Source organism: Mustela putorius, unplaced genomic scaffold (genome assembly GCF_011764305.1).
Source record: "Mustela putorius furo isolate JIRA1106 unplaced genomic scaffold, ASM1176430v1.1 tig00000596_pilon_pilon_pilon, whole genome shotgun sequence".
NCBI classification, from domain to species: Eukaryota; Metazoa; Chordata; class Mammalia; order Carnivora; family Mustelidae; genus Mustela; species Mustela putorius.
The window spans coordinates 16,255,439-16,279,252 of record NW_025421428.1 but is presented as its reverse complement, the minus strand read 5'-3'; the positions used below and the strand labels follow the sequence as shown (position 1 = coordinate 16,279,252).

At 62.3% G+C, this 23,814-nt stretch overlaps 1 protein-coding gene across 7 annotated transcripts in view; it reads left to right on the top strand.

Moving 5' to 3' along the window:
* The window catches only part of EXD3 (exonuclease 3'-5' domain containing 3), a 79,156-nt gene that overhangs the window by 46,986 nt on the left and 8,356 nt on the right, over nt 1-23,814 (top strand). For 3 of the 7 annotated variants that reach the window (XM_045082804.1, XM_045082806.1, XM_045082803.1), the window contains exons 15-20: nt 33-130; nt 552-714; nt 803-969; nt 1,338-1,607; nt 10,446-10,499; nt 10,725-10,856. In XM_045082804.1, the coding sequence (XP_044938739.1) occupies nt 33-130; nt 552-714; nt 803-969; nt 1,338-1,607; nt 10,446-10,499; nt 10,725-10,856 (884 nt within the window). Of the gene's footprint in view, nt 1-32; nt 131-551; nt 715-802; nt 970-1,337; nt 1,608-2,737; nt 5,808-10,445; nt 10,500-10,724; nt 10,857-23,814 lie in introns of those variants that run through there. The other 4 variants (XM_045082809.1, XM_045082807.1, XM_045082805.1 and 1 more) reach the window with 3 other exon arrangements.

Genomic DNA, 23,814 nt, shown 5'->3' with positions numbered 1-23,814 from the left:
GGTGCCTGTCCCACGGACCGCCCTCCCCGCAGGTTACGGGATGTCAGGGGACCTTCGGAGCCTGGGTGCTTCCTGCCCTGCCCTCGCTCACGTGGAGAAGCAGCTGCGGGGCAGCCTAGATCTGCTGCAGGTGCAGACAGGTCCGTGGGGCGGGGGGTGGGGGCCCTTAGCACAGGCCCGTGTCTGTGGAGCACTCGGGCCTCAGAGCATCTTGCGGTCGCCCAGGTCACCAGGGCCGTCCCAGGAGTGGGTGTCACCACATGTCCCCACACTTTCCCCAGAACCAGCCCTGCTTTGGGCCCCTCTGAGTTATCAGCGCATTTTGGGGACTAAGCTGTTAGCCCCAGAGCTGACCTGCGGGCAGGTCACGTGGTTCTGAGTCCCTGCGCCTGCCTGCCGGGGCGTCTGTGTCCTTCCTTCTGTGCGCGGTGGCTGTGGAGGCAGAGGGCCTTCCCCAGGCAGGGTCCCCATGTGCGACAGTGATGGCACGAGTGGTGGCCATCCCTCCTCCAGGGCAGGCCCCTCACTCCTGAGAGGCTCTGTCTTGGCAGATGCGGGTGGCAGACAAGCCGGCTCTAGGCAGAGGTGAGGCCAGGGGACCGCGGGGCCTCAGCCTCCTGGTGCAGCAGGTTCTGGGCAAGCCCCTGGACAAGGCGCAGCAGCTCTCTAACTGGGACCGGCGGCCACTGAGCGAGGGGCAGCTGGTGTACACAGGTGGGCACCCTCTCCCTTCCCGAACATGCCCCTGCCCCACAGCCCCGCGCCCCCCAGCTGGAGGCTGAGGCTGCCCCGTGACCCCCAGCTGCTGATGCCTACTGCCTGCTGGAGGTGTACCAGGCTCTGTGCAGAGAACCTGCCCGGTTCTGCCTGTCTGAGGACCTGGCCAGGAGCCTGAGGCCAGTGAACAGTGAGAGGCCAGAGGCCTGGGAGCTGCCCGGCCTGCAGGAGGCCTCAGCCTCGCCTTGGCCGGTGAGTGTGGCCCCTGAGGTCCCTTCCCTCGAGTTCTCAGGAAGACTCACTGTCCTTAGAATGAGGTCTTTACAAGGGAGGAGGCCTGGGGTGGGGGCAGTCAGCTGCTTCCAAGAGGGCCTGGGTCCCTCCACCGGAGAGAAGTGGGGCCCCAGGCCTGTGTCCTGTAGGAAGAGGAGTCCCCAGCCCTCTCCTGATGCCAGGCCTGAGCTGCTCCCGCCGAGGTCCGGGGCAGTATCTGGCGTGCACCCCAAGCCCCTTGCCCCGGTGTGCTGTGCACAGATCCCCAGCCCGCAGACCCGTGCGGAAGCCCCGGGGGCCGTGGCTGTGCATCACTGTGTTAGTCTGCTCTGCTCTCTCCTGCACAGAACACAGCGACTCCCGGTTCTTCTCAGGGTTGGCCCTCAGAGCTCTCACCCCCGTCAAGACCAGGAAGGGGGTCAGGGGCCCGCGGGCTGAGCCAAGCCGTGTGGCGGGAGCCTGTGGCTGAGAAGCAGGACACCGCCCCAGAGGTCCCCGTCAGGGCCTTCCGTGCTGTGTGCGACAGCATGCTCCATGGGCTGGCCCGGAGCCTGCGCTGCCTGGGGGCCGACGTGCTGACGCTGGGCGCCGGTGAGGACCACCGCAGGGCTGCAGAGGTGAGTGGGGCCTCGTGCCCACCCACCTGGGGCTCCGGGCCCTGCTGTCTCCCTGTCCTTTGGGAGCAGCAGCCGTGTTTGAAGTTTTTGGGGTGGAGGACGGGGCTCCCCTGGGTCCAGGGGCAGAGATGTCTGTGGCTGCCCGGCCCTGGGGTCTGCCGGTGGGAGCCCTCTCCCCTCCTTTGGGCAGGCCCCCACCGTCCGCCCCTTGTCCTGTGGCCCCTGGAGACACTGCACAGAAGGGGGCTGTCCTCGCAGCCGCAGTGGGACCCTGCTTGGGGGAACACCAGCCCCCGGGGCCACAGAGAGAACCTGGCTGGGGGAGGTCTCAGAATTCTGGGGTTGGGATGTGGCGTATGGGGGCAAAGCCATACACGGGTCCCCCAGCCGAGTGTTCCATCCACCGGCCTTCTGCCCAACCACAACCAGCCACAGCTGCTCTGAGGACGTTTTCTCGGCTGTGGTTGTGGTTCTGCCCGCGCTGGCGCTCGTTCTGGAAGGCTGGCCTCGTTCATTCGCCGCCGCGCTTTCGGGGCTCACGGTCATTGTCGCATGTGTTTGTGCTTCGTTCCGTTTTGGGGCCCCGTAGTGCTCCGTTCACAGTGGACCATGGCAGTGTCCCCGCGCTCCCCGCATGAGGGACAGTCACCTGGGCTGCTTCCAGCAGTGCTGCCGCACGTGACACACAGGGCTGCCACGTCATGGTTGTTGTTCGTATGTGGTTTCTTTTATGCATTTGCAAACGTGTTTCTAACAGAGGGTCCCCGGCTCAGCAGACAGCGGGCTGCTACGCCGAGACCACGGAGCCGTGGGCCTGGTCTGCCAGCAAAGAGGGCCGTGGCTCTCGCCTGTCTGCACAGGGCCCAGGTGCCCTGATGCCGCCAGCCCAGTGGGCGGGCACTTCCTGCCCCCACCCCCCACTGATGCAGAGGCCAAAGCCAGGAGAGCATTGGGGACCTGCTCAGTGCTGGCCGCCCCCCCACCCCAACGCCCGCTGCCTGGTGCTGAGGCTGCCGGAGGGAGGGGCCAGAGCTGGGGGAGGACAGGCCCGGCCCGGCCAGCAGCGGACACTCACAACAGGGTGCCGCCTCTCCCCAGCTCTGGCCCCTCACGGGCTATCTCTCCCACAGGCCTGGTCCTGGCGTCTGAGGGAGGAGGTGGTTGTGCTGAGCTTAGCCCCGGCCACTGTCCTGGCACAGAACACCTGCTTCCAACCCCAGCTGAGTTGAGCCCGCGGCGGGGCTGGGACCGAGGCGGCCAGCCTGGCTTCTTGGGGACTCCACGCCAGGCCTTTCGGGTCACGGAATTCCGGAGCCGGGGGTGGGGGAGGTGCCCTCCCATTGACCCCCAAGAGTTCACGGGGCTTCCAGCGAACCAGGGGCCGGGTTCGGCTTTCCTGCTCCTTACCCTGCTGTGTTGCCCCGTGACTTTCTACATCGACAAATGGGATTTAAAGACATTAATTTACTAAGCAGCTGACCTTAAAATAGATTATTTTAAATGACTCAGGTGGGCCCAGTGTGGTCACATGAGCCTTTGGAGCAGAAACAGAAGTCGGAATCAGGCCTGGGTAGGTGCCAGTGTGCCCGAGGCCCCACGTCAGGCAGGGAACTGGATCCTGCCGGCCCTCGGGAGCCCAGAAGTGGATTCTCCCCAGAGTGTGGCTGCCGGCAGCCAGATTTTGGTGTGAGCCCTACGCCGGGAGCCAGCGGGACCGGCAGGACCAGCCGGCCGCAGAGCGGCACCGAGGGTTAGCAGCGGCTGCACATGCCGAGGAGCTTGGAAATCAAGAGTGGCTGCAGGCTTGGGGGGCTGGGGTCTCCCCGAGAGAAGTCTGGCCGGCCTTGGGGGACTGCAAGTGGAAGGCACGGAAGGTGTGAGACAGGCAGGGTCTGGAACGTGCTGCCAACCCACACGGGACTAAAAACGCACGGACGTTCCCGTTCCTGGGGTCTGGGAGGTGGTACTAGTGGGTGGTCATACTTGGTGCCACATACCAGGGAGGTGTGAGCCAGACCTGGGCCGTGGGCTGGCGTCAGCCGTAGCTTCCAAAATCCCTTTAACTTGGTGCAAGTAGGCCTTTTGATCCAAGCTTTTAAGGAATTCTGGTTTTCAGTACATGTCTCCAGAGTGGGAGACGTCACACCGCTCGTCAGCGGGTGTAGACACTCTGGGCAGTGGCACTGTGTCCCTCACTTGCCGGGCAGGCTGTCCACAACGGAGGAGGCCTCCACACCCGGGGCCTCGAGTGGGAGAGGACAGGGGTCAGCTGGGGAAGGTCTTGTCAGGCGATGCGGGAAGTCTGTCTGGTACATGGCGAGAGATGCCGAAACCAAGTGCTTGATTCCAGAAGCATGGCCTGCGGGGGGCTGGGTCTGGCCACACAGAGGACAGAGAATGAGTTTACGGAAGGCTAGCAGGGGTCTTGCTGGTCTCCACCAAGCCTGAGCCCGCAGTCCCTCTGTGGAAGTCAGAATGCACAGAGGAAGTCTGTGTCCGTGGCAACCCCACAGCTTGTGACCTGCCCCTGACAGGCAGCGGACTTCAGGTGCACCTGGCCAGGTCCCCACTTACACCCCCGACGGCTGCTGCTTCCTGGGGTGACCCTCACTGACCCGCTGGGGCCAGAAGTGGTTCCCAAGGACGGTCTTCAGGATGCGGTCTCTGCATGAAGTCTGGGACCTCTGGCTTGGTCCTCGAGTCCAGTGAGGTGGGAGAGCACTGTGTCCCATGGGAGTGGTGTCCCCAGTAGTCTGTGGCCCGCCTGTGGATGCCCGTGGCCGAGTGCCTGTAGTAGGAGAGATTCGGGTGAACATGCGTCTGCCACCTCCGGACATTCTTGTCCAAGTGAGGAGGATGTGGGCTCGGCGGCTGCTCTGACTGTGCCGGGCAAAGTGGCGGAGGAGGAATGGGCGTGGGGCCGCGCTTCCTGCTCACGGTCGCATGGGGACTGAGCTTCTGTCTCTGCCCCAAGAGCGAGCCCTGGGCCATCCCGCTGCGGGCAGCAGAGTGACGGCATGAGTCCCCTTTGCCACGGGGCCCACCACCCGTCTCTTTTGCCACGTTCACCAGCTGCCGGGCCTCCAGTTCCGTGTGGGGCTTTGTAAGAAAATCGCCGAGCCCGACGCGGTCCTTAGCCCAGCCTGCCCACGAGGCGGGTCCCCGGCCCGAGGCAGTGGCTCCTGCGCACGGGGTGTCTGTCCGGGAGTCGGCGTCCGGGTGCCTGCAGGAGTGCCTGTGTGCCCAGCGCCGGGTCGGGCCTCCGGCGCCCTGTGTCCGCGGCTGTCCCCGGAGGTGGCACTCCCTGTGGTGGGGCCGTGTAGGGGTGGAGAGGGACGGCAGCACCACCCCAGGGGCCCCTTGTGCCTCTCGTCCGCGCGCTGATGGTGCCCCATGAGCGTGACTCCACGCTGAGTCCTCCTGGGGACCCTTAACACGTCTCCCCGAGTCTTGTCTGGGGCCTCTGGCTTTCCTCTTCGTCTTGGCCGCCGGCGGGGTGAGCCTGTGGCCCGTCCCATAGGAGCGGCCAGGCCGTGAGGCTTCGCTCGGAGCCGCGTTGACCAGGAACCCGGGGGGAGAAGACGGCGGGTTCACAATACCCCGCCTTCCGCCCTCGAGCACGGGTTTCCGTCCTCTCCCGTGGGCTTCAGACACGGCTCGCGACCTCCTCCACGAGCGCCTGTGCCTCGTTGGTCAGAGCTGCCCCAGGAATTGGCCTAAGGGCTGGTGTCCCCCCCAGAAACCTGACGAAAGTGTCCTCGGTCCTGCCCACGCGGCGGCCAGCTCCTCGGGGACGCACCACCCACAAACAGTGACACTTTTCTTCCTCCCTTTCCAGACCTTCCAGTTTCTGGGTTTTCCCTGTTCCCGTCATGTTCACTCAGACGTTGGCTCCAGGACAGTGGCACCCAGGAGCAGAAGGGGGGCCGTCCTCACTCCACTTCTTGGGCCCAAGTAGGGTGGCAGCTGCAGACCCAGGCCAGCCAAGGGTGCCCTCCCACTGCCGGCCCCACAGCCACTCCGATAAGCACAGAGGCCTGTTCCCTTTCCTGTGACACTGTGACCGCCGGCATCCTTCATTCCGGCCGGACCTTGCCCGTCCAGGTTGAACCCATCTTGGCCTGACCTGTGACCCTTTTCTGACACCCCTGGCTGTGGTTTCAAGTTCTTTTTTTTTTTTTTTAAGATTTTATTTATTTATTGGACAGACAGAGATCACGAGCAGGCAGAGAGGCAGGCAGAGAGAGGGGGAAGCAGGCTCCCTGCTGAGCAGAGAGCCCGATGTGGGGCTCGATCCCAGGACCCTGAGATCATGACCTGAGCCGAAGGCAGCGGCCCAACCCACTGAGCCACCCAGGCGCCCCGTCCGTATCTTCTTGAGTCACTCTGGCAGTTTCTGCCTTTTTCTGGAGCGCGTCCAGCCCGCCCCACGTCCCATGCGTAGGGATGGTGCTGCTGCTCGTGGGGCCCTGCCGCGTCCGCGCTCGCCCCGGTGCACGCTTGTGCCGCCTCTTCCGTGGCCGGCGGGTTGGTCAGCCCGGGACGCGCTTCCGCGTGACCGGGGTCTGGTCCGGGTCCTGTTGGGGTGTGTCTTCTGTCTCACCGAGGTCTGTTCTCAACGCCCCGTCACCTTCCTTCCGCTGTCCCGGGGTTGTCTCAGCCGAGTACTAACCTCCTTCATTCTTAGCCTCTTACTTTTATGATAGAAACATTCAAGATCATAAATTTTTTTCTTGAAATGCTGTTTTCCCTGCTTTCTGTCAGTTTTGATGTGTAGAACTTGTATTAGTTCGTGCTTCTAATGATCATTGAGCACCCGTGATAATTACTTCTTTAGCGCCTAGAGGACTGGCTTCCAATGTCAGAGAGCTTAGAATTTTGGAGCTTTTAGTTACTTTTTAAAAGTAAAGTTTCTAGCCTAACTATGGGGTGGTCAAGGGGCAGAGTCTGTATACCGTCCGCTCAGGCATTTGTGGGGACTTGCCTTGTAGCGGAGCAGATGGCCCTGTAGTGTTCCGCGTGGCTTGAGAGGAGAGAGATTCTCATGCTCGTTTCTGTCTCTCACAGACACACTCTCTCTCTCAACAGGTCAAGTTAATTAATGTGTTTCTCAAATCATCTGTATCTTGTTTGATGATTTTTCTGCTTAATTCTCTGTGCCGAAGTTCCCTAGGATGGTGGGTTTGTCTTACAGTTGTGTCAGAATTTGCTTTGTATGTTTTTAAACTGTGTTATTACGTGCGTATGCGTATATTTTTTAGAATTATCATATCTTCCCGTTGAGTGAAATATTTTATAATTATGAGGTAAACCTCTTTGACTCTAATAATGCTTGTTGCTTTGCCGTCTGTCCTCAGCCACGCGGGCCCGTTGCTCCAGCATTCTTCGGTCCGCGTTTGCGTAACATTCCTCACGTTTTCACTTTGAATCTTCCTTTATGCTTGTATATTAGATGTATTTCTTATAAACTGCTTCTAGCTGACTGTACGAAAAAGTCTAGTCTGACAGGATTCGCTTTTCAAATTATCAGTTTAGTCTGTTTACCCTCAGCACAGCTGCTGACGTGCTCTGGGTCCACTTGGACTTCCCCTGACTTGTGCTTTCTGCTGGTTTTACATCTTCTGCTATTTTTTCCCTTTGTTTCTTACTATTCTTTTAGTTTCTTTATCCTTTTTACTTTTTATCCTATTAACTTGGAAGTTATAAGTTCTATTTCCATTCTTTTAGAGACTGTCTAGAAATCTTACCATTGTCGGAAGTTAAAGTTAGGGCAGGGAGCTCAGAACAATCAGCTTTCTTGTTCCTGCCCAACTTACGTATAGCACTTTCTAGTGTTTAAACACAATGTTGTTTTTCTTAATTCTACAAATTAGACATTATCATGTTCGTTTTACGTATTGGGTGGTTTTTGGAGTTTATGTTGTGTAGATGTGCGTCGCGCAGTAGACTCGCTCTACGGAAAAACGGGCTCTTTCTTGCTGAAGGAACGTCTTTTCTACGTCCTTCCATTGGGGCTGTTTCCCCTGAAAAATCCCTCTGTCTTTTCTCTTCTGAAAGAGAACGTTGCTGGGCTTGTCACTGGAGTCTGACAGAACTCTGAGAATGACACGTCGTTTCCCGGCGTCCACCGTTGCTGCCGGGACGCCGGCCGCCAGTCCCTCGTCGGTTCTGTGTGACTGTCGTGTTTTCGCTCGACCGTCGCTCTGTTGGTTCCGTCCTCACCTTTACTTCGGCTCTGTGTGTCTACTTGGGTTTCGTTCATCCCCTAGATGTGTGCTTGTTATCACTACACGGTAACCACTTGATTGCTCCTTTTCTTACTTTAGTAGTGAAAGATACAAAACGTATCATCTTAGCCATATCTGAGTGCAGTTCAGTAAGGTTAGGGGCGCTCGGTGTTGTGTGCTCACTGTCTAGCTCCAGACATTTTTCATCATCCGAAACAAAGGCTTCGTCCGATTAAACATCTCTACCCGCCTCCTCCCAGCCCCCGGCACCCACCGCCCGACTTTCGAGCTCTGAGTCTGGCCTCTCCGGTGCCTCCTGTACACGGAATCGCTTGTTGTTTGTCTTTTTGTGTCTAGACACTTGGCTCAGCGTGATGGCTTCAGAGTTCATCTGCGCTGTGGCGTGTGTCAGAACTTCCTTCATTTTTTTTTTAAAGATTTTATTTATTTATTTGTCAGAGAGAGAGAGAGAGCCAGCAGAGGCAGGCAGAGGCAGAGGGAGAAGCAGGCTCCCCGCGGAGCAAGGAGCCCGACGTGGGGCTCGATCCCAGGACGCTGGGATCATGACCTGAGCTGAAGGCAGCGGCTTAACCCACTGAGCCACCCAGGCGTCCCAGAATTTCCTTCATTTTTAAAGCTGAATAAATTCCAGGGAGTGTGTGTGTGTGCGCGCGCGCACGCTCGCGTGTTTGGGGGCGGGGCTTCGCCCATTCGTCTGTTGATGACCACCTGGAACACTGGGTTCCTTTCCGCTGTTGACCGTTGGGAGCGATGCCCCCGTCCCCCGCGGTACACGCGTATCGGTCCGAGGTTCTGCTCTCGGTTCTTTTGGGTAAATGCCTACAAGTGCAATCACCAGATCATCTGGTAATTCTATGTTCAACTCTTTGAGAAACTGCCACTGTTTTCCAAGGTAAATATACCATTTTATCACAACCGTTAGTGCATGAGGGCTCCATTTCTCTGTATCCTTACCAATCTCTCTTTTTTTTTTTTTGAAGATTTTATTTATTTATTTGACAGAGAGACACAGTAAGAGATGGAACACAAGCAGGGGGAGGGGGAGAGGGAGAAGCAGGCTCCCCGCTGAACAGGGAGCCCCATGCGGGACTCGATCCCAAGACCCGGGAATCATGACCTGAGCCAAAGGCAGGCGCTGCCTAACGACTGAGCCACCCAGGCGCCCCCCAACACTTATTTTCCTTAAAAAAAGAAAAGCCATCCTGACGGGTGTGAATATGTATCTCACTGTGGTTGGATTTGCATGTCTCTAATGATGAGTGACGTTGAACGGCCTCTCCTAGGCTTGTCGGCCGTCTGTACGTCTTCTTCAGAGAAACGTCTGCTTAAGCCTCTCGCCGACATTTCACTGGGTTATTTGCTCGCTTGTTGCTGGGTTGTGAGAGTCCTTTATGTGTTCTGGTATCAACCCCTGAGCAGGTACATGACTTGCAGGTATTCTCCCTCACTCTGTGGGCTGTCTTCTCACTGCTTCGGTGGTGCTCTCTGAGGTACAGGAGTTCTGTTCTTTCCATGGAGCCCAACTTCTCTATCTTTAGTTTTGTTGTCTGCGTTTTGGGTGCCGTGTCCAAGAAGTCCCCGCCGGACCCAACACTGACATTCCCCCCTCGTTTTAAGATTTTCGTAGTTCGGCTCTTACAGTTTCGAGTGGGCTCTCGCATTCTCCGGAGGTAACCAGTGCAGAAATGAGCAGGACGCACCGATGGAGCCGTGTTGGGCGCTTCCGTGTGCGGCTGCTGTCGCCACATCCGAGCTCCTCCGCCCCTGCAGCCCGCGACAGCTGTCATTGCGTCCCGAGCCCCTTTGCTAGGACACTTGTGGGCTCTGATAACGTCTTTGTTTTCTGACACGATGAGACATTCCAGCTTCGTTGGGTGCATTTTCTGCCGCAGACCCGGAATCAGCTGTTTCTCAAAAAAGTGCTGACCCTCCTCCCTACTTGGAAGCCAGTCTGGACACAGGCTGCTCCTGGCTCTAGGGTGGGTTCTCTAGGCCCATGCGGTCGCCGGAGTGACGAAGTCCTTTCTTACACATGTAAGAGATTCACAGGGAAGCTTCCATTCGGGCCTGAAGCCCATTTCCTTAGTGTGAACTCACACCCCCCTCACACCCCCGTCTTCCACCCAGCACCGGCATAATGTGTCTGTTTTTGTCACAGTTCCCACGTGCCCGCTTCCGAGGGACGCCGCCAGCACTGTGGCCACCAGAAGTGCCGCCGCAGGGTTTGCTTCCTCAGTCTGTGCTGGGCACCTGGACGCACGCAGACACCGCGCTGGGCTTTCGCGGCCCTCGGGATCCCCCCCTCTGTGCCACTCATTGTTTCATCTTTGGATCTTCAAAGATGGCTTTTTAAATTGTAATTTTGTTTGCAATTATGCAAAATGTTTGTAGGATTCTAAGACCAAATCTCTCCAACAAGGCAATGCCCCAGGACTCAGGCTGTGGGACCTGCTGTTTGCTCGGGTCCCAGACGGGGGCAGCTCTGGGCGACGGGCGGAAGGTGCCTAGGGAGGACGGGCCGCGGGGGCAGACGCAGCCCTAGTTGCCAGCACCAGTGCGCCCCTCACCTGTCCATCTGCCTCCTGCACAGGTTGCCAGGCAGGAGGGAAGGATCATCTTGACCTCAGGGCTGCCGTACCACAAGGTGAGGGCCCCGAGAACGGCTCCCACCTGAGCCTCCTCTTTCCAAGGGAGCCTCAGCCTGGCCCTTGGGCCACCCCCACTTGGGGCCTTTCGTGGGGCAGATGGTTGTGGGGGCTGACCTGGCACTGTGGTCCCACCCTGGGTGGGCTAAGGGGAGGCTCTTGGCCCCTGAGCTGGGGGAGGGGAGGTTCTAGGCCTGCAGCCCAACCGCCCCACTTGCATGCAGCTCCGGGCCCAGGTCGGGGCTGGGCGCTGCATGTCCGTGGACTGCTCCCTCAAGGCCCGGCAGCAGGCAAAGGCCGTGCTCAAGCATTTCAACGTGCGCGTCACCCCTGCCGACATCTTCAGCCGCTGCCAGGTGAGTCCGGTGCATCCCCGGCCTGCCTTGGGCTGGTGTGTGAGCCCTGGGCTGTCGGGGAGCCGCTTCCGTGACGGGCAGGACCCAGCATGTCTCTGGCCGACCGCAGAGACCACATGCTTTGGGGTTTGTGTTCCTGCCGGCAGCAGCCACCCGGACCCCACGTTTCTTCCTCTTCCTCCTGCCCCCACTGAGGCCAGGAGGTGGCAGAGCTCTGGGGCTGGCACTGCCAAGGGCACAGCTCACGTGGAGCGCCTGTTCCATCCAAGCTTTTCCTCCCGTGTCCAGGGCCGGCCTCTCACCAGGCTTCTGGGTGAAGGAAAAGGAGCCCATGGACGTTGTGTCTGGTTGGGGGCGGGGTTCCCATGTTCAGAGGGCAATGTCCACGGCCACAGATGGCCACTGGGTCTGTCTCAACATCTGGAAAGTTCTGGGTGAAGAAATCGCCAGGTCAGGGCAGCCATGTCCAGGGTTAAGTTTGGGGTCTGGGGCCTGGGTACCGTCTGCTGATTGGGCCAGGGAGGGGGCGCCTGGGAGCTCTGCCCTCTGGTAGCCCCCCCCCCATGCCCTCCGGCTGAGTGGGAGGTGATGCAGGCTGGGGCCTCCGTGGGCTACAGCGGACAGAGGGCCTTGGGGTCAGTCCTAGCACGCTCCTGTGGCTCCCAGTGCAGTGCTGGCTAGTCCCAGGATATTTGGGGGGCAGGAGCCATGACAGAATGCCATCCTCCCCAAGCCAGGTGGCTCGGTGGATGCCGGGCCTCCCATCCATGGTGCAGGAGAAGCACGACCTCCAGCGGGGCCCGTGGCACCTGAACCCATGGGGCTGAGTCAGGAGATTTGCAGCCCCTGCGGTGTCTGTGTGCGCCCCAGGACAGGCATGCAGCGGAGTGGGAGGGAGGGGAGAGGGCCCCGGAGCCAGGCCTCAGGAGCAGTCTGTGCAGATCCCCTGGCCCCCAGCCCGCCCGCACGGACAGCGGACAGCGGCTGACCCAGTGGCGGGAAGTGCGCCGTGGGGCCTTTTCCTTCAGTGAGCTCTAGGAGGACAGGAACCTTGTCTACTGCCTCTCTTTGTCTGTGCTCAAGCCGACAAGTGTTGTAAAGACCCCAGGACGTCCGGGACGCCTGGGAGGCATTTTAATGAGCTTTTCAGAGCCTCTGCTGCTAAGTTTTCTTGAGAAAACAGGAAGTTGGGTAGTTGGGAGGAAACCCCCACTGGCGCCCCGGGAAGCCTCATGCTGGGGAGCAGTCTGACCTCCTTCGGGCCTGTGAGGGCATCAGGCCACCACCCTCCTGCACAGGGAAGAGCGTCCCCAGCCTCGTGGCCCCATCTGTCCTGTGCGTGCTGTGCCTCCTGGCCCCAGAGTCGGCAGCCCGCAGGCTGAGGTCCCCCCTGCCCTGCCAGCCAGGAGGGGCAGGCTGCAGGCTGCTTGAGAATGTCTGGGGGGCTGCCTGCTGTCCGCTTAAAGGCCAGGGCACAGAGCCGCACCACCGTGATAGGGGACCAGCCAGCACCCAGGCCAGAGAGGGAGCACTCAGCCACCCCAGGACAGAGAGAACCTGTGGGGGTGGGGCGTACGGAGGTGCTGGGGTCTGTTCTGGCTGTAGCAGGTGGGACACATTCGGGGGCCCTGACGATCGGGTGGGAGCACCCGCTGGGTCTAGAGCACCCGCTGGTGCCAGAGCAGAGGAGCGGGACCAGATTCAGGATGCGGCATGAGGCTGTGCTGGGCCCCTAACCAGTGTGTCTGGGCTCCTTGGGGTCTGGTCTGGAGGCAGATGCACCGGGCTGGGGAGGGGCATGGGGAAGGGGAAGCCTCAGCCCCCAGCTCCCTGCTCCTCTGGGGGCTCTGCCCAGCAGTGTCCCCACGAGGCCAGCCAGTTAGGATGGAGACAGCGTCCACAACCTGCGACCATGCAGCTGCGCTGGCCCAGATGCAGATGGCAGCCTCCCTAGTACCAAAAGGCACACGGGGCTGGAGGAGTGCGGTGGGGTCCCAGGCAGAGACCTGTATGTGTGGCCACAGGCAGGGGCTGGCCACCGCGTGGGCAGCCAGCAGGAGCGCAGGTAGGAGGCTGTGTGTTGGCACCTGCTGACCTCTGTCAAGAAAAGGCCCAGGAATGCCTGGATGGCTCAGTAGTTAAGTGTCTGCCTTCGGCTCAGGTCATGATCTCAGGGTCCTGGGATCGAGCCCCATGTCGGGCTCTGCTCAGCAGGGAGCCTGCTCCCCCCCACACCTGCCGCCTGCCTCTTTGTCTGCTTGTGATCTCTCTCTCTGTCAAATAAATAAATAAAATCTTTAAAAAAAAAAAAAGAAAAAGAAAGAAAGAAAGAAAAAGAAAGGGCCCTGGGAACCTTCCGGTCCTGGGGTGGCCCATGGCCTCCATCAGAGCTCAGTTCTACAAGAAAGTGCTCTGGCTGGGCCCCAGGGCAGGACCCTCCCTGGGCCCATGAGTGTGCATAAGGACCCGAAACGCCAGCATTACTGGGCCCGGTGGGCAGAGAAGGGGTCTCTGAGAAGCCAGAGTTTCTAAATTTGGACCCAGCCGTTGTCACCAGGGAGGCGACTGGGAAGGGTAGGAGGGCTGAGCTCACTCAGGGTCGGCGAGCTGGTAGAATTAGAGCCTGTTTTCAGGCCAGACACCCAGGTGTGCAGGCCAGGGCTGTGTGAGCCCCAGGTCCAGGCAGGCTCCGGCCACTTTCCCTCTGACGTGCTCCCAGAACCCCTCCACCATGGCATTCCCAGCTAAACCCAAGGAACTCGCCCTGAGCAACAACCAGGAACGGCCAGCCTCCCCAACTCCCAGCCCCGTGTTGGGGCGGAGGGATGCCATTCTCGGGGCCGGGCAGGGTGGACCAGTAGCGAACCCTAAGAGGCACAAAAGAGGTGCCCCACGGACACTCCATGGGGATAGCCTGAGGCTCAACACAGTGACGAGCTTGGCTCCGTGGGCTCCATGTCGTTCTGTGGGGCTCCGTGTCCTTCTGTGGGGTTCTGTGGGGCTCCATGGGGCTCCATGTGGTTCTGTGAAGCTCCGTGTCATTCCATGGGGTTCTGTATGTTTCTGTGGGGCTCCGTTTCATTCCGTGTCATTCTGCGGGGCTCCACAGGGCTCTGTGTCATTCCACGGGGTGTCGTGGGGGCTCTGTGTCATCCTGCGGTGTTCCATGGGGCTCCGTGGGGCTATTGGCTTGCAAGTCCATCGAGGCATCTGAAGGTGCTGTCCACTGACCAGCAGAGAGCACCGCATTCAGGACTGACCCCGGGAGGGCCTCTGTGCTTGGCCTTCAGGGCCCTGTCCCATGCTCCGGCGGACCTAAGCCCCAACGGGTGGCTCACGGCCTCCGCCGCCCCTGGCCCCGGCTGGAGCGGGCGGCCTCCCCGGAGACCTCCCACTGCCAGGCTGACTTTCCATTTTCCTTCCCTTCTTCATGCTATTTTAGTGCCATTCCCAGAGGGAAAACCCGCTGGACACACAGCATTCCCAGAGCACGCCTGGCCACTCTGTGGGCTGGTGCAGGGGGGTACAGGATAGATGTGCGGAGGGAGAAGGCCCAGGCCAGGGTTGGCCAGGTGCCTGGCCAGGGGTCTGTGGCCACGCCTCACCCTCGCACCCCTGACCCCAGGCTGCGTGGACATTCCACGTGGCATGTGCTCCGGGCCCCACGGTCTGCCTTCTGGGGCGTCTGCCCGTGAGGACAGCGTGCCAGGGCCAGAGCCAGGTGGCGGAGGCCCAAAGTGGACAGGGAGATGGCCCACCTGCCCACACCAGGGATTTGAGGGGTCTCACAGGGGGCAGGATGGTGACCCCTGAAGCTGGCGACCTGGGCCTGGGATTGTCCATCAGGAACATCCGCCAAAAGGACATTCCCAGTGCTGTCCACCATGGGAAAATATTTTATCAAAGAAATATGAGTTAAAAAAAAAAAAAAGCCTAAGTACGAACCCCTGACATGGCATAATGTCTATTTTTACTGTCCCTCTGGTCCCCCTCCACTGTGGTGGGGAGCAGGCCGTGGCCCCGTGTGGAAGTGGGGGAGGGTCCGGGGAGTCAGTGATGTTGGCCTCCGGAAGTGGGCACCCGGGAGGGGAGGCCTCTGCGGACGGTGACCCTGCCTTAGGGAGCTCTTGGGTGGTGCAGGCTACCGGATCCCAGGAGGGAGACGGGCCAGAGAGGAGCCCACAGTTGGGGGAGGCCGGGCCTTGGGCTGCAGCCTCACAGGCACCCAGGAGGCAAGAGGGCTGGTCAGGGACCCTGGGACAGAGGTGGACAGCAGCCCAGACTGACCCATGACGGGGGAGGGATGCAAGCAGAGGGCTCCCAGGGCCTGGAGGGGTGAGCAGGACTCCAGGGCGGCCACCCCCCAGCACCCACGCCTGGAACCCAGGGCCAGCCGCAGCCCCTGTGCCTGGGCCTGTCCCTGGGCCTGCAGACCCTCCCTCTGTCCTGATGACCAACTCCAGACCAGGGACCGACAGGAAGAGGGGCCACAGCCACTGACCCCGCCCCTCCCCAGCCTTTGTGCTCTGTGGCCCCCAGCCCCGTTCCCACACTCGGTGCCCTCAGGGTCACACAGGCACAAAGGCTGGGGAGGGGTGGCCACCACTTTCTGCGGGGAGAGACCCCGGCCCGCTGGCTCTGAGGCTGCGGGAGGAATGGCCGCGGGGACTCTGCAGGAGGACGGGTGGGACCAGCTGGCGTCCGGCTGCCGCGCTGCCACGAGACATCAAGGACAGTGGGACCCACCGGCGGGTTTTGGCAGGGACTGAGGCCAGCGTGCCCCAGACTCAGGAGTTAGCCAGGATGATGGTCAGCAAGCCCAGCGCGGTTCCCAGGGGAGGCTGGCTCCCGGCTCTCCCCACAGCTGGTGGGGCCACCCCTCTGGCCTCCCTCCCCTCCAGAGAAGCCATGGGTCTCAGCCAGAGCCCCAGCCTCTGTTCCCACCAGATGGCCCTGGGGCATTAAGAACTTGGACCCCATTACTGCCCTTGGTCTGACCCCGGCCACTTCCAAAAGATCCTGGGCCTGCCTGACAGCCACACCTGCACCGCTGACACTGAAGCTCCCAGTCCATCTGGCGGCCAGCTTCATGCGACACCCTCACCCACAAGGGGCGCCTGGTCGTGTGTCCTCACCAGGCCCTCTGCCCCTGCCCGCCCCTCGCTGGGCCATGTTGTCCCTTGGAGTGGCCTGGGCTGGGAGGAGGTCTCAGGGCTGGTTCCACGCTTGTGGCCTTGAGACCCGCTGCAGCTGCTCGGGGCGGGCACCTGGGGAGGCTGGAATGAGAGTCCGCAACCCGGCCTCGGCCAGGTGCCCGGCCAGCACCTCGCTCCTTCCTCCGTCTCCGTCTGCCCGTGTGGCTGGCGCCCCAGGACCCAGCGGACAGTGATTCTGTGGTCCTGACGGCCCTTCCCCCCGGCAGTGTGGGGTCCCCTCTGGACAGGGCTTCTCTGGCTGCACCGCTGAGTGTTGACACATGTCCTGTCCACTTTCAGAAGGGGTTGACAGGCTTCAAGTTGGAGTTCAGAGGGCGCGATGCACCGCGGGTGGGACAAGCCCCCGCGCCAACAGTGCTCCCAGCTGCGCGGTGGGTGGGAGGGGCAGGAGCCCAGGTACGCGGACATTTGGGGCAGGTGGGGGGTGGGTGGCCCGGACAGTCACAACCATGGCCCCCGTCAGGCCACTGGAGGTGTGGGCGAAGGACAGCAGGAAGGCTCCCCAAGCATGCGCTGACCGCCTCGGGCAGAACGGTGCAGGCCTGGCCACGCGGGGCCAGGGTGTGATCCGGGCTGGTCAGCTGAGGTCAGAGGGGGAAGAGGCCGGGCAAGGCCGAGAGGGCCCTGTGGGCACCCTCAGTGTCACCCTGTTGGGTGACTGTCCCAGACTCCTCCAACAGGAAGACAAGGCCTGGCGCCCAAAACATAAAGTCTGGAGGTGCGGCCATGTCTCTGGGGACCGAGGCCCTTCCCCTCTCTGCTCTGTGCCTCCGAGGGCTGCTATCACGGTCCTACTGCCCGAGCCCCGGTGCTATCCAGAACCCTGAGGCAGCCAGGGGCAAAGCCAGCCCCAACCCGGCCATTCACCAGCCTCTGAAGAGACAGGGGAAGCCGGACCCCCTGGTGCCTTCCATGGGGCGAGGAGCCCTGCATGCAGCGAGGCCTCCCGGTTGGCAGGAGGAAGGTCCCCCCGCACAATCTGGGGGACCTCGAGGCTTAGGGAGAGAGCAGCACGGGCCCCCCCCCAGCCAGGGTGGGGGTTAGTGGCAGGTTGAGACACATGCCCTGATGTCAGCACACCGCAGCCTGAGGCTAAATCATGACATTCAAATGTCAGCGTCCATAAATAGTTTTCTTGGCCACAGCCCGCCTGTGTTCCCACATGGCCCACGGCTGCCTTCTTGGGCACCCACGGGCCCTTGCAGGGGAATGACCCAAGCCATGGGCCCCGGCTGGCATCTGATGGGGGGAGGTGGGCGCTCGTCTTCATTTTGAGCAATTGCCAGCCCCAAGCAGAAATGGGGCCCCAGAACCAGGGGCAGCCAGCGCCTTGGTGGGCCGCGTGGGGCCTGGATGAGGACAACAGGCCTGGTTTCCACAGACCCACTGTCCACTCAACCCAGGATATGGCAAGACAGACCTGGCTGGCCTCAGGGCTGCAGATAGAGGAGGCCGTGGGCGGCCGTGGATTGGGTCTGGGGGGGGCGGTGTCCGCCAGGCAGTGACTGCTCCTTCCGTGTCCTGATGAGGCAGGGACCAGCGGATGGCCGGCCGGGACTGTGGGGCATATCCCCTGCCGGGGCTGGGGAGTGGGCTCTGTTCCCCTCCCCCTCACCGCTGGGTAGCCCGTTCACTACCTACCTGCTGAGGTGGGGCCTCTGTGCATGGAGCACATTCATAACAAACACAGACCCCAGAGGTGTCTGAGGGGAGATGGGCATCAGAGAGCATGAGACGGGGCCAGCCAGAGACAGGAGGGGCCTCAGGATAACCCTACAAGGGAGACAGGCCTACCCCGCCAAGCCCTGCACCCCTCCCTGGACGGGGGAAGTGGGTGGGGAAGGGTCTCGCAGAGCATGGGGGAGGCAGGCTCTGGCAAAGACAGCTTCTTCCTCCCCCAAATTGGAAAACCCATTTCAAGGCACAGTTGGTGGTGGAAGGGGCCACCTTTCCTGGCCTGACTCAGTGGCCCCGGGCAGAGGCAGGAAGGAGAAGGGCCAGGGGACCCCTGCCCTGAGATCAGCCCCGAGTCATGCTGGCTCCCCACCATGCTGGGCTCATCATACTGTAGCTGCTTGGCACCTGAGCTCCCACTCTCTCCACCTGGTCTGCCAAGCCCCAGGTTGGCTGTCACTTCCTCCAGGAAGGCCTCCAGACTCCCAGCCATGTCCTGGAACATAGCACTTCCTTTGGAGAAGTACTTTGGGGCTGCTCTCTCCCTTGGCTGGGATCACAGTGGGGCAGGGCTACTGTGACGCTCAGGCAGGTTTAGACCCCGGGGTACAGGGCTTGGGGTTCCAGACCACTGCCTGCTGTCTGAGGGCCTGGCTCCACTTGTCTAAGGTAGCAGGACAAGCAGGACTGCTCCCTAACTTTCTTAGCCTGTCCCCTGGTGCCCCCCGCTGCCCCAGGCAGGAGGGGTCCCCCAGCCCCCCTCACCCTGGGTCCTGGCGCGGGAAGGCAGGCGCAACCGTTTGCTTTTGAATCTGGGCCGGTGTCCTGAGTGGCCCTTTCAAAGGCCGGCCGGGGGCGGGGGCCGTTCCCAGGCGCGCCCCGCCCTCCCCGCCCGCCCCTCCTCCCGCTTTCCCACGCGGCCCAGCCGCCGGCTGGTTCTCACGGCCCGCTGCCCCTCCCCCGTCTGGGAACGGCTGCGCTGCGCCCGCCGCGGCTGGGGTGCCCGGGAGCCCCGGGATGGGCCGGGCGACGAGTGGGGTTCCTGGAGGGGGTGCCACCCCGGGGCAGCCGAGGTGGCCCAAGGGGGGGCAGATGACAGCCCCCCAACCCCCAAGGCCTGAGGCTGGAGGACATCCTCTGGCCCAGGTTCTATGTGATCTAACGCAGGGCGGGTGGTGACAGCCCCCCACACCTCACAGAGGGACCTAGGGGGTGCCTGCCCTTTTGCCTGGGGACAGAGAGCACTGACGGCTCACTGGGGTCTCCCTGACACGGGAGTAGGAGGTGGGGCTTCTGTTCCTCTCCGGACAGCCTGGAAAGGCAGGGCACCCGTCCTCACAAATGCGCAAAATGTGACTTCAGGAGACAGCGATGGCTCCTCACACAGAAATGTGTCCCACGCTGTGTCTGAAATTCACATTTAGGGCCCAAGTTATCCCCTTGGGGGTGGGGAGGGGCTGCTGTGACCTTCCCGTGTGGGGCTGGAGGAAGCCGGCAGCAGGACGTGGCCACCTGTCTGGGCCCCGAGGCTCACACCACTTAGCTTGCCCACCCGAGGGAGCTGGAGCAGGGCTGTCCCCCACCCAGCTGTTAACAGCCTGGCCTGGGTTGTCGACCCCACTGCCCCCACACAGCGGAGTCTGCACGTCCAGGTCCTGAGCGGGCCCTGGGCTGTGGCTGGCACAGGGGAGGAGAAGCTCCCAGGAGCTTGGTGCCCGGGGTGGGGAAGGGACACCCTGCTGGAAGCCCACCGGCTCGTCCTGCTCTGGCCACCTTCTGGGCTCGGGCCTGCAAGCCTCTGAGGGGCCTGGGGGAAGGGCTGTGGCCCTCCCATGTGTCCCTGGCCGGAGTGACCTGGGCAGGCAGTGCTTCCCGGGCACGCCCTGCTTGTCATGCATGCTGTATCCTGGATACTGTGTCTGTCCCGCCCGGGGCTTTCTTCCCATTCCACTCGCTGCCCTTTCCTCTTCCCTCGTCGTCAGAGTGGCCTGCAGGCTCAGGGATGTCTGGGACCTCTTAGGAGCCACGGCTGCAGGGCCCTTGCTGCTGGTCTCCGGCAACCCCTCATCCACCCTGCAGGCCTGACCACAGCGCTAGGGGCAGGTCCTCAGGAAGTCAACGTGGCCCTCCTGTCCTGGCAGTAGGAGGCGAGCCTGGCGGGATGCTAGGGGGTGGGGGGTCTGGCTCCAGCGGCCAGGCGACACCTCCCGCTACGCCAAGGTCCCAGACCCGGACTGCCAGCCTGGTAAGGCTGCTTCCGTCTGAGCCTGTGCCCTCCGAAATAGTCTTGTCCTCTCCCACCGGCTCGGGAGGTCCCCTCACTCCCATAGCAGCCCCAGGAAGGAGCTCGTGTGCTTCCCAGCACGGGCACACAGCCTGCTGGCTGCTCATACACAGACACACTCCCGGGGCTGGGGAAGCGCGGGAGGTCCCTCCACTCACCCTGAGATACCGTCACACCAGTCCTGTGTCCACACCGCAGAATGCCCAGTCGCACGCACTCCCACTCACGCCTCTGGCCACGGCTCACGTGCAGACACACGCTCAGCCGCTCTGAGGCCGGGTGCTCACGGGAGCAACAGCTGCAGGCCTCCGGCCCACCCCACAGGCCCAGGGCGGACCCTCCCAGGGACTCGATCACGCCGCACGCTTAGCCCCTGTAGCCCCTGGCCCCACAGAGGGGAAGAGCTGGGCCCAGGGGAATGGACCTTTCTGGACCTGGGCGCGGGGCAGGAGCTGGAGCAAGGCCCCCGGGAAGGCTGCCGCCCCACGTCACGTCACGGACATCAGAGGTGGCGGCCACCGGAGGGCTACGAGTCTGTGGCACAGCGAAGAGCTGTTATTGTCGTTTTTTACAATTTTGTTTATTTGAGAGAGCGCGCCCACCGAGCTGGGGCGGGTAGGGGCAGGAAAGGGAGAAGCAGGCTCCTTGCTGAGCGTGAGCTCCGTCCCAGGACCCGGCATCCCGACGCCTCACCCACGGAGCCCCCCAGGCGCCCCTGGAGAAGGTTTTAAAACCCAACGATAAGGAGTGCCTGGGGGCTCCTGCTTTCGGCTCCTGTCGAGATCCCGGGGCACCGGGGTGGAGCCCTGCGTCGGGCTCTGGGCTCGGTGAGCCTGCTTCTGTCTCCCGCTGCCCCTGCTTGTGTTCCCTCTCTGTGTCTCTCTCTTTCAAATAAATAAAATCTCTAAAAAAACAAAAACCTCCAAATGGCCCCAAGAAGGCCAGTGCAGCCTTTGCAGCCACGCAGTCCCCCCCGGCTCCTGGGGCCTGGCCCTTCTGTCCCCAGCACGTGCCCCCGGCCAGTGGGACAGCAATGACCCCCCACGGATGCCCCGTGCTCCTCAGCTGTGGGCCGCCCACGACTCTGCAGATCCCCGGCCCCTTGGCCTGTCTCCAGTGGAAATCCGGCAACATCCCAGGCCAGGGGCCGCAGGGTCTTCACAGCAGAGCTGGCTGAGGCGCTCATCTTGGAGGAGGGTCGCAGCCCCAGCAGCCGTCTTGTACTCGGAGCGGGGAGCGGGTGTGGACGGCCTCCCCGGGTGTTGCCGGGACAGTGTGGGAGAGTAGGGTGTGCAGTGGACCCAGGCCTCAGAGCCCCCGCCCCGTCCGGAGAGGTGTCAAGCCAACACCCCAGGCCGGGGGTCTTTCATCCCGGCCCTTGGCCATGCACCGGCACCATTTGTTGGGGTGGCTCTGGGTGAATGAGGGGGTCAGGGCAGACAAGCCAGCCTGGGAAGGCCTCAGGACCTGCCCATCTCAAGGCAGCGAGTGTGGACAGTGAAAAGAGGCGGCACCTGGCAGGGGCCAAATGGGCAGAAACCACCGTGGGAACAGGGACACTGGTGTCCTGTGGCTGAGCTCTTCCGGGGCCCCCACCCCCGACGTGAGCATCTGAGATGCTGGCCGCCGTAGGTGCACTCTGGGAAGGCGGGAACGGGAGCCCTTCTCGGTGACAGGCTGGCTTTTCTAGGTGGTGGGTTGAGGGGATGTTGATTTTCTTCTGCTCTTTTATGTTTTGCCATTTTCCTAATTTGCTCTAAAGGACCAAGAAATGACCGATGACTCTAAAACATGTCATAGCTTCTGAGCCGAAGCCCCCTTTGGCCCTGCCTGTGGGGTCAGAAAACCCCAGAACATGGCCTTCCCAGGTCTGCGTAGATGGGACTGGTCCTTCCATCCCTCACTGGGCAGGGGTGGGAGCCGCAGGCGCCGGTGGGACCGTCTGGAGCTGGAGCCCGAGCCTGGGCAGCACTTGCCATGAGGCAGGAGTAAGGTTGCTAAAACCCAACCCTTGCTCGGAAGAGTGGCGACCGGTGATGGCGGGATACAGCGTGGCCCCAGGCCCAGTTCGCAGATGCGCCAGGTGCCCCCTGGGCAGGGACAGGTGGTCAGCCTCCAGTGGGGAGCTCAGGTCACAGGCCTGGCTGCCGGCTGAGGCCGGAGCTTCCCCCACAGCCTCCTTAAGAGTGGGCCCTTCCGCTGGGCTCCGAGCCGGGGCAGGTGCCTTCCTGCTGCCCCGCACCCTGGGGAACGTGGGCTCGCTCTCATGCGCCCTGCCCTGAGGAGCCCCAGGTGTGGCTCCTGCCCACCCTCCTCCCTCCCTCCAGGCACCCAGCAGAGCGCAGCCCTGAGAGGGGCTGGCAGGCTCTGGGCAGTGCTGCCTCCCGGCTCCTCTCCACTGTGCCCCTCTGGACCAGCTGTCCTCTGGTTGTGCACACCAGACCCCCGCAGGCCCACACATTAGGGCCACGTGTGTGCAGCCTGTGCGCCTGGGGCGGGTGGGTATTCAGAGGAGGTGGGTGCCCAGAGCAAGTGAGCATCTGGGAGGGGTGGGAACACAGACATTTCCAGGGACATGGAGCTCGGGGTGGGCGCTGTGAGCTTGCCTGTTGCTCAGCTCTGCTTCTGTCGGCCACGACCACTCCCACGGGTGGGTATGGCTGTGATTCCTGGGCTTGGAGCTGAGGGCAGACCCGCTCTCGGGCATGGCTTCCCACACCTGGAAATGGACCCCTCAAAGCCCCCCGCTGCCCCCTGCCAAGTCATGGCCTCAGAGGAGTGGACAGCTAACCCAGGTGCCTGCTATAGCCTTTCCTCACATGCCCGAGAGCCCGGAGAGCAAGCCTCCTGGAGGAGTGACCAGAGCAGGCCTCCCCACCAACACCCAGGCCCTAGCGGGGAGCAGGGGGCTAGAGAGGGCGGGCCTGTCCAATGCCATGCCCGTGGGCCCCGCCAGTCCCCAGGACCAGTCCCCGCTGGCCGCCCAGCCCCCAGGAGACAACGTCCCACCTGCGGTTTTGTGTCCCTGCCTGAGGCGGCCCCCGGGACAGAAGGAGTTCCCCGAGCTGGCGTAGGTTCCCGGCAGCGGTAGGCGCTGTGGGAAGCAGGCAGGCAGGTGGACCCCCGGGACAGGGAAGCCAGAAGCCTTCCTGGCCACTCCGGCCCCTCTCACCGGCCGGGCTCCTGGGGTGGAGGCCAACCCTGCCCTCAAGCTCCCGGACTGAATGGGATGCCTGGGACCTGGCCTCACTCACAGGCACCACCCAGCCCCTGTCCAGGGCCTCCCCCAGGACCCCCACTGCCGTCTGCCCAGACCCACGGGCATTCCAAAGCTCGGGTTTGTATGTCCCCCAAGGAGGAGTGGGCGTGGCTAAAGTCATCGCACCCCACTCTCCTGGGGTCCGTGTGAGGACCTTGGTGTGGGGCCCTCCTGAGCCCAGGGCCCTGTGACTGGGAGCAAGTGACTCAGCCCCTCAAGAAGCCCCCTTTCTGCGGAATGAAAGGGCAAGGGCTCTGCCTCTGTGGTTTTGGGGAGGGGCCTCCGCTGGACTGGCACCAAGCCCATGACCAGACACGCGCTAGGCTGTGAGCCCCAAAGGGCACGGTGGGCCAGCAGGCGGTCCGGCGAGGGTCGCCAGGCCCCGCGGTGGGTAGGAGAGGCCCTCGGTGTTGGTCCTTCCTGTAGATGGGGAACGCGGCGCAGAGGGGTGAGCGTGCAGAACCGGCTCTTCCAGGTGGGGGGGGGAGGGCAGGGCCTCCCAGGGCCCTATGGGGTGACAGTGGG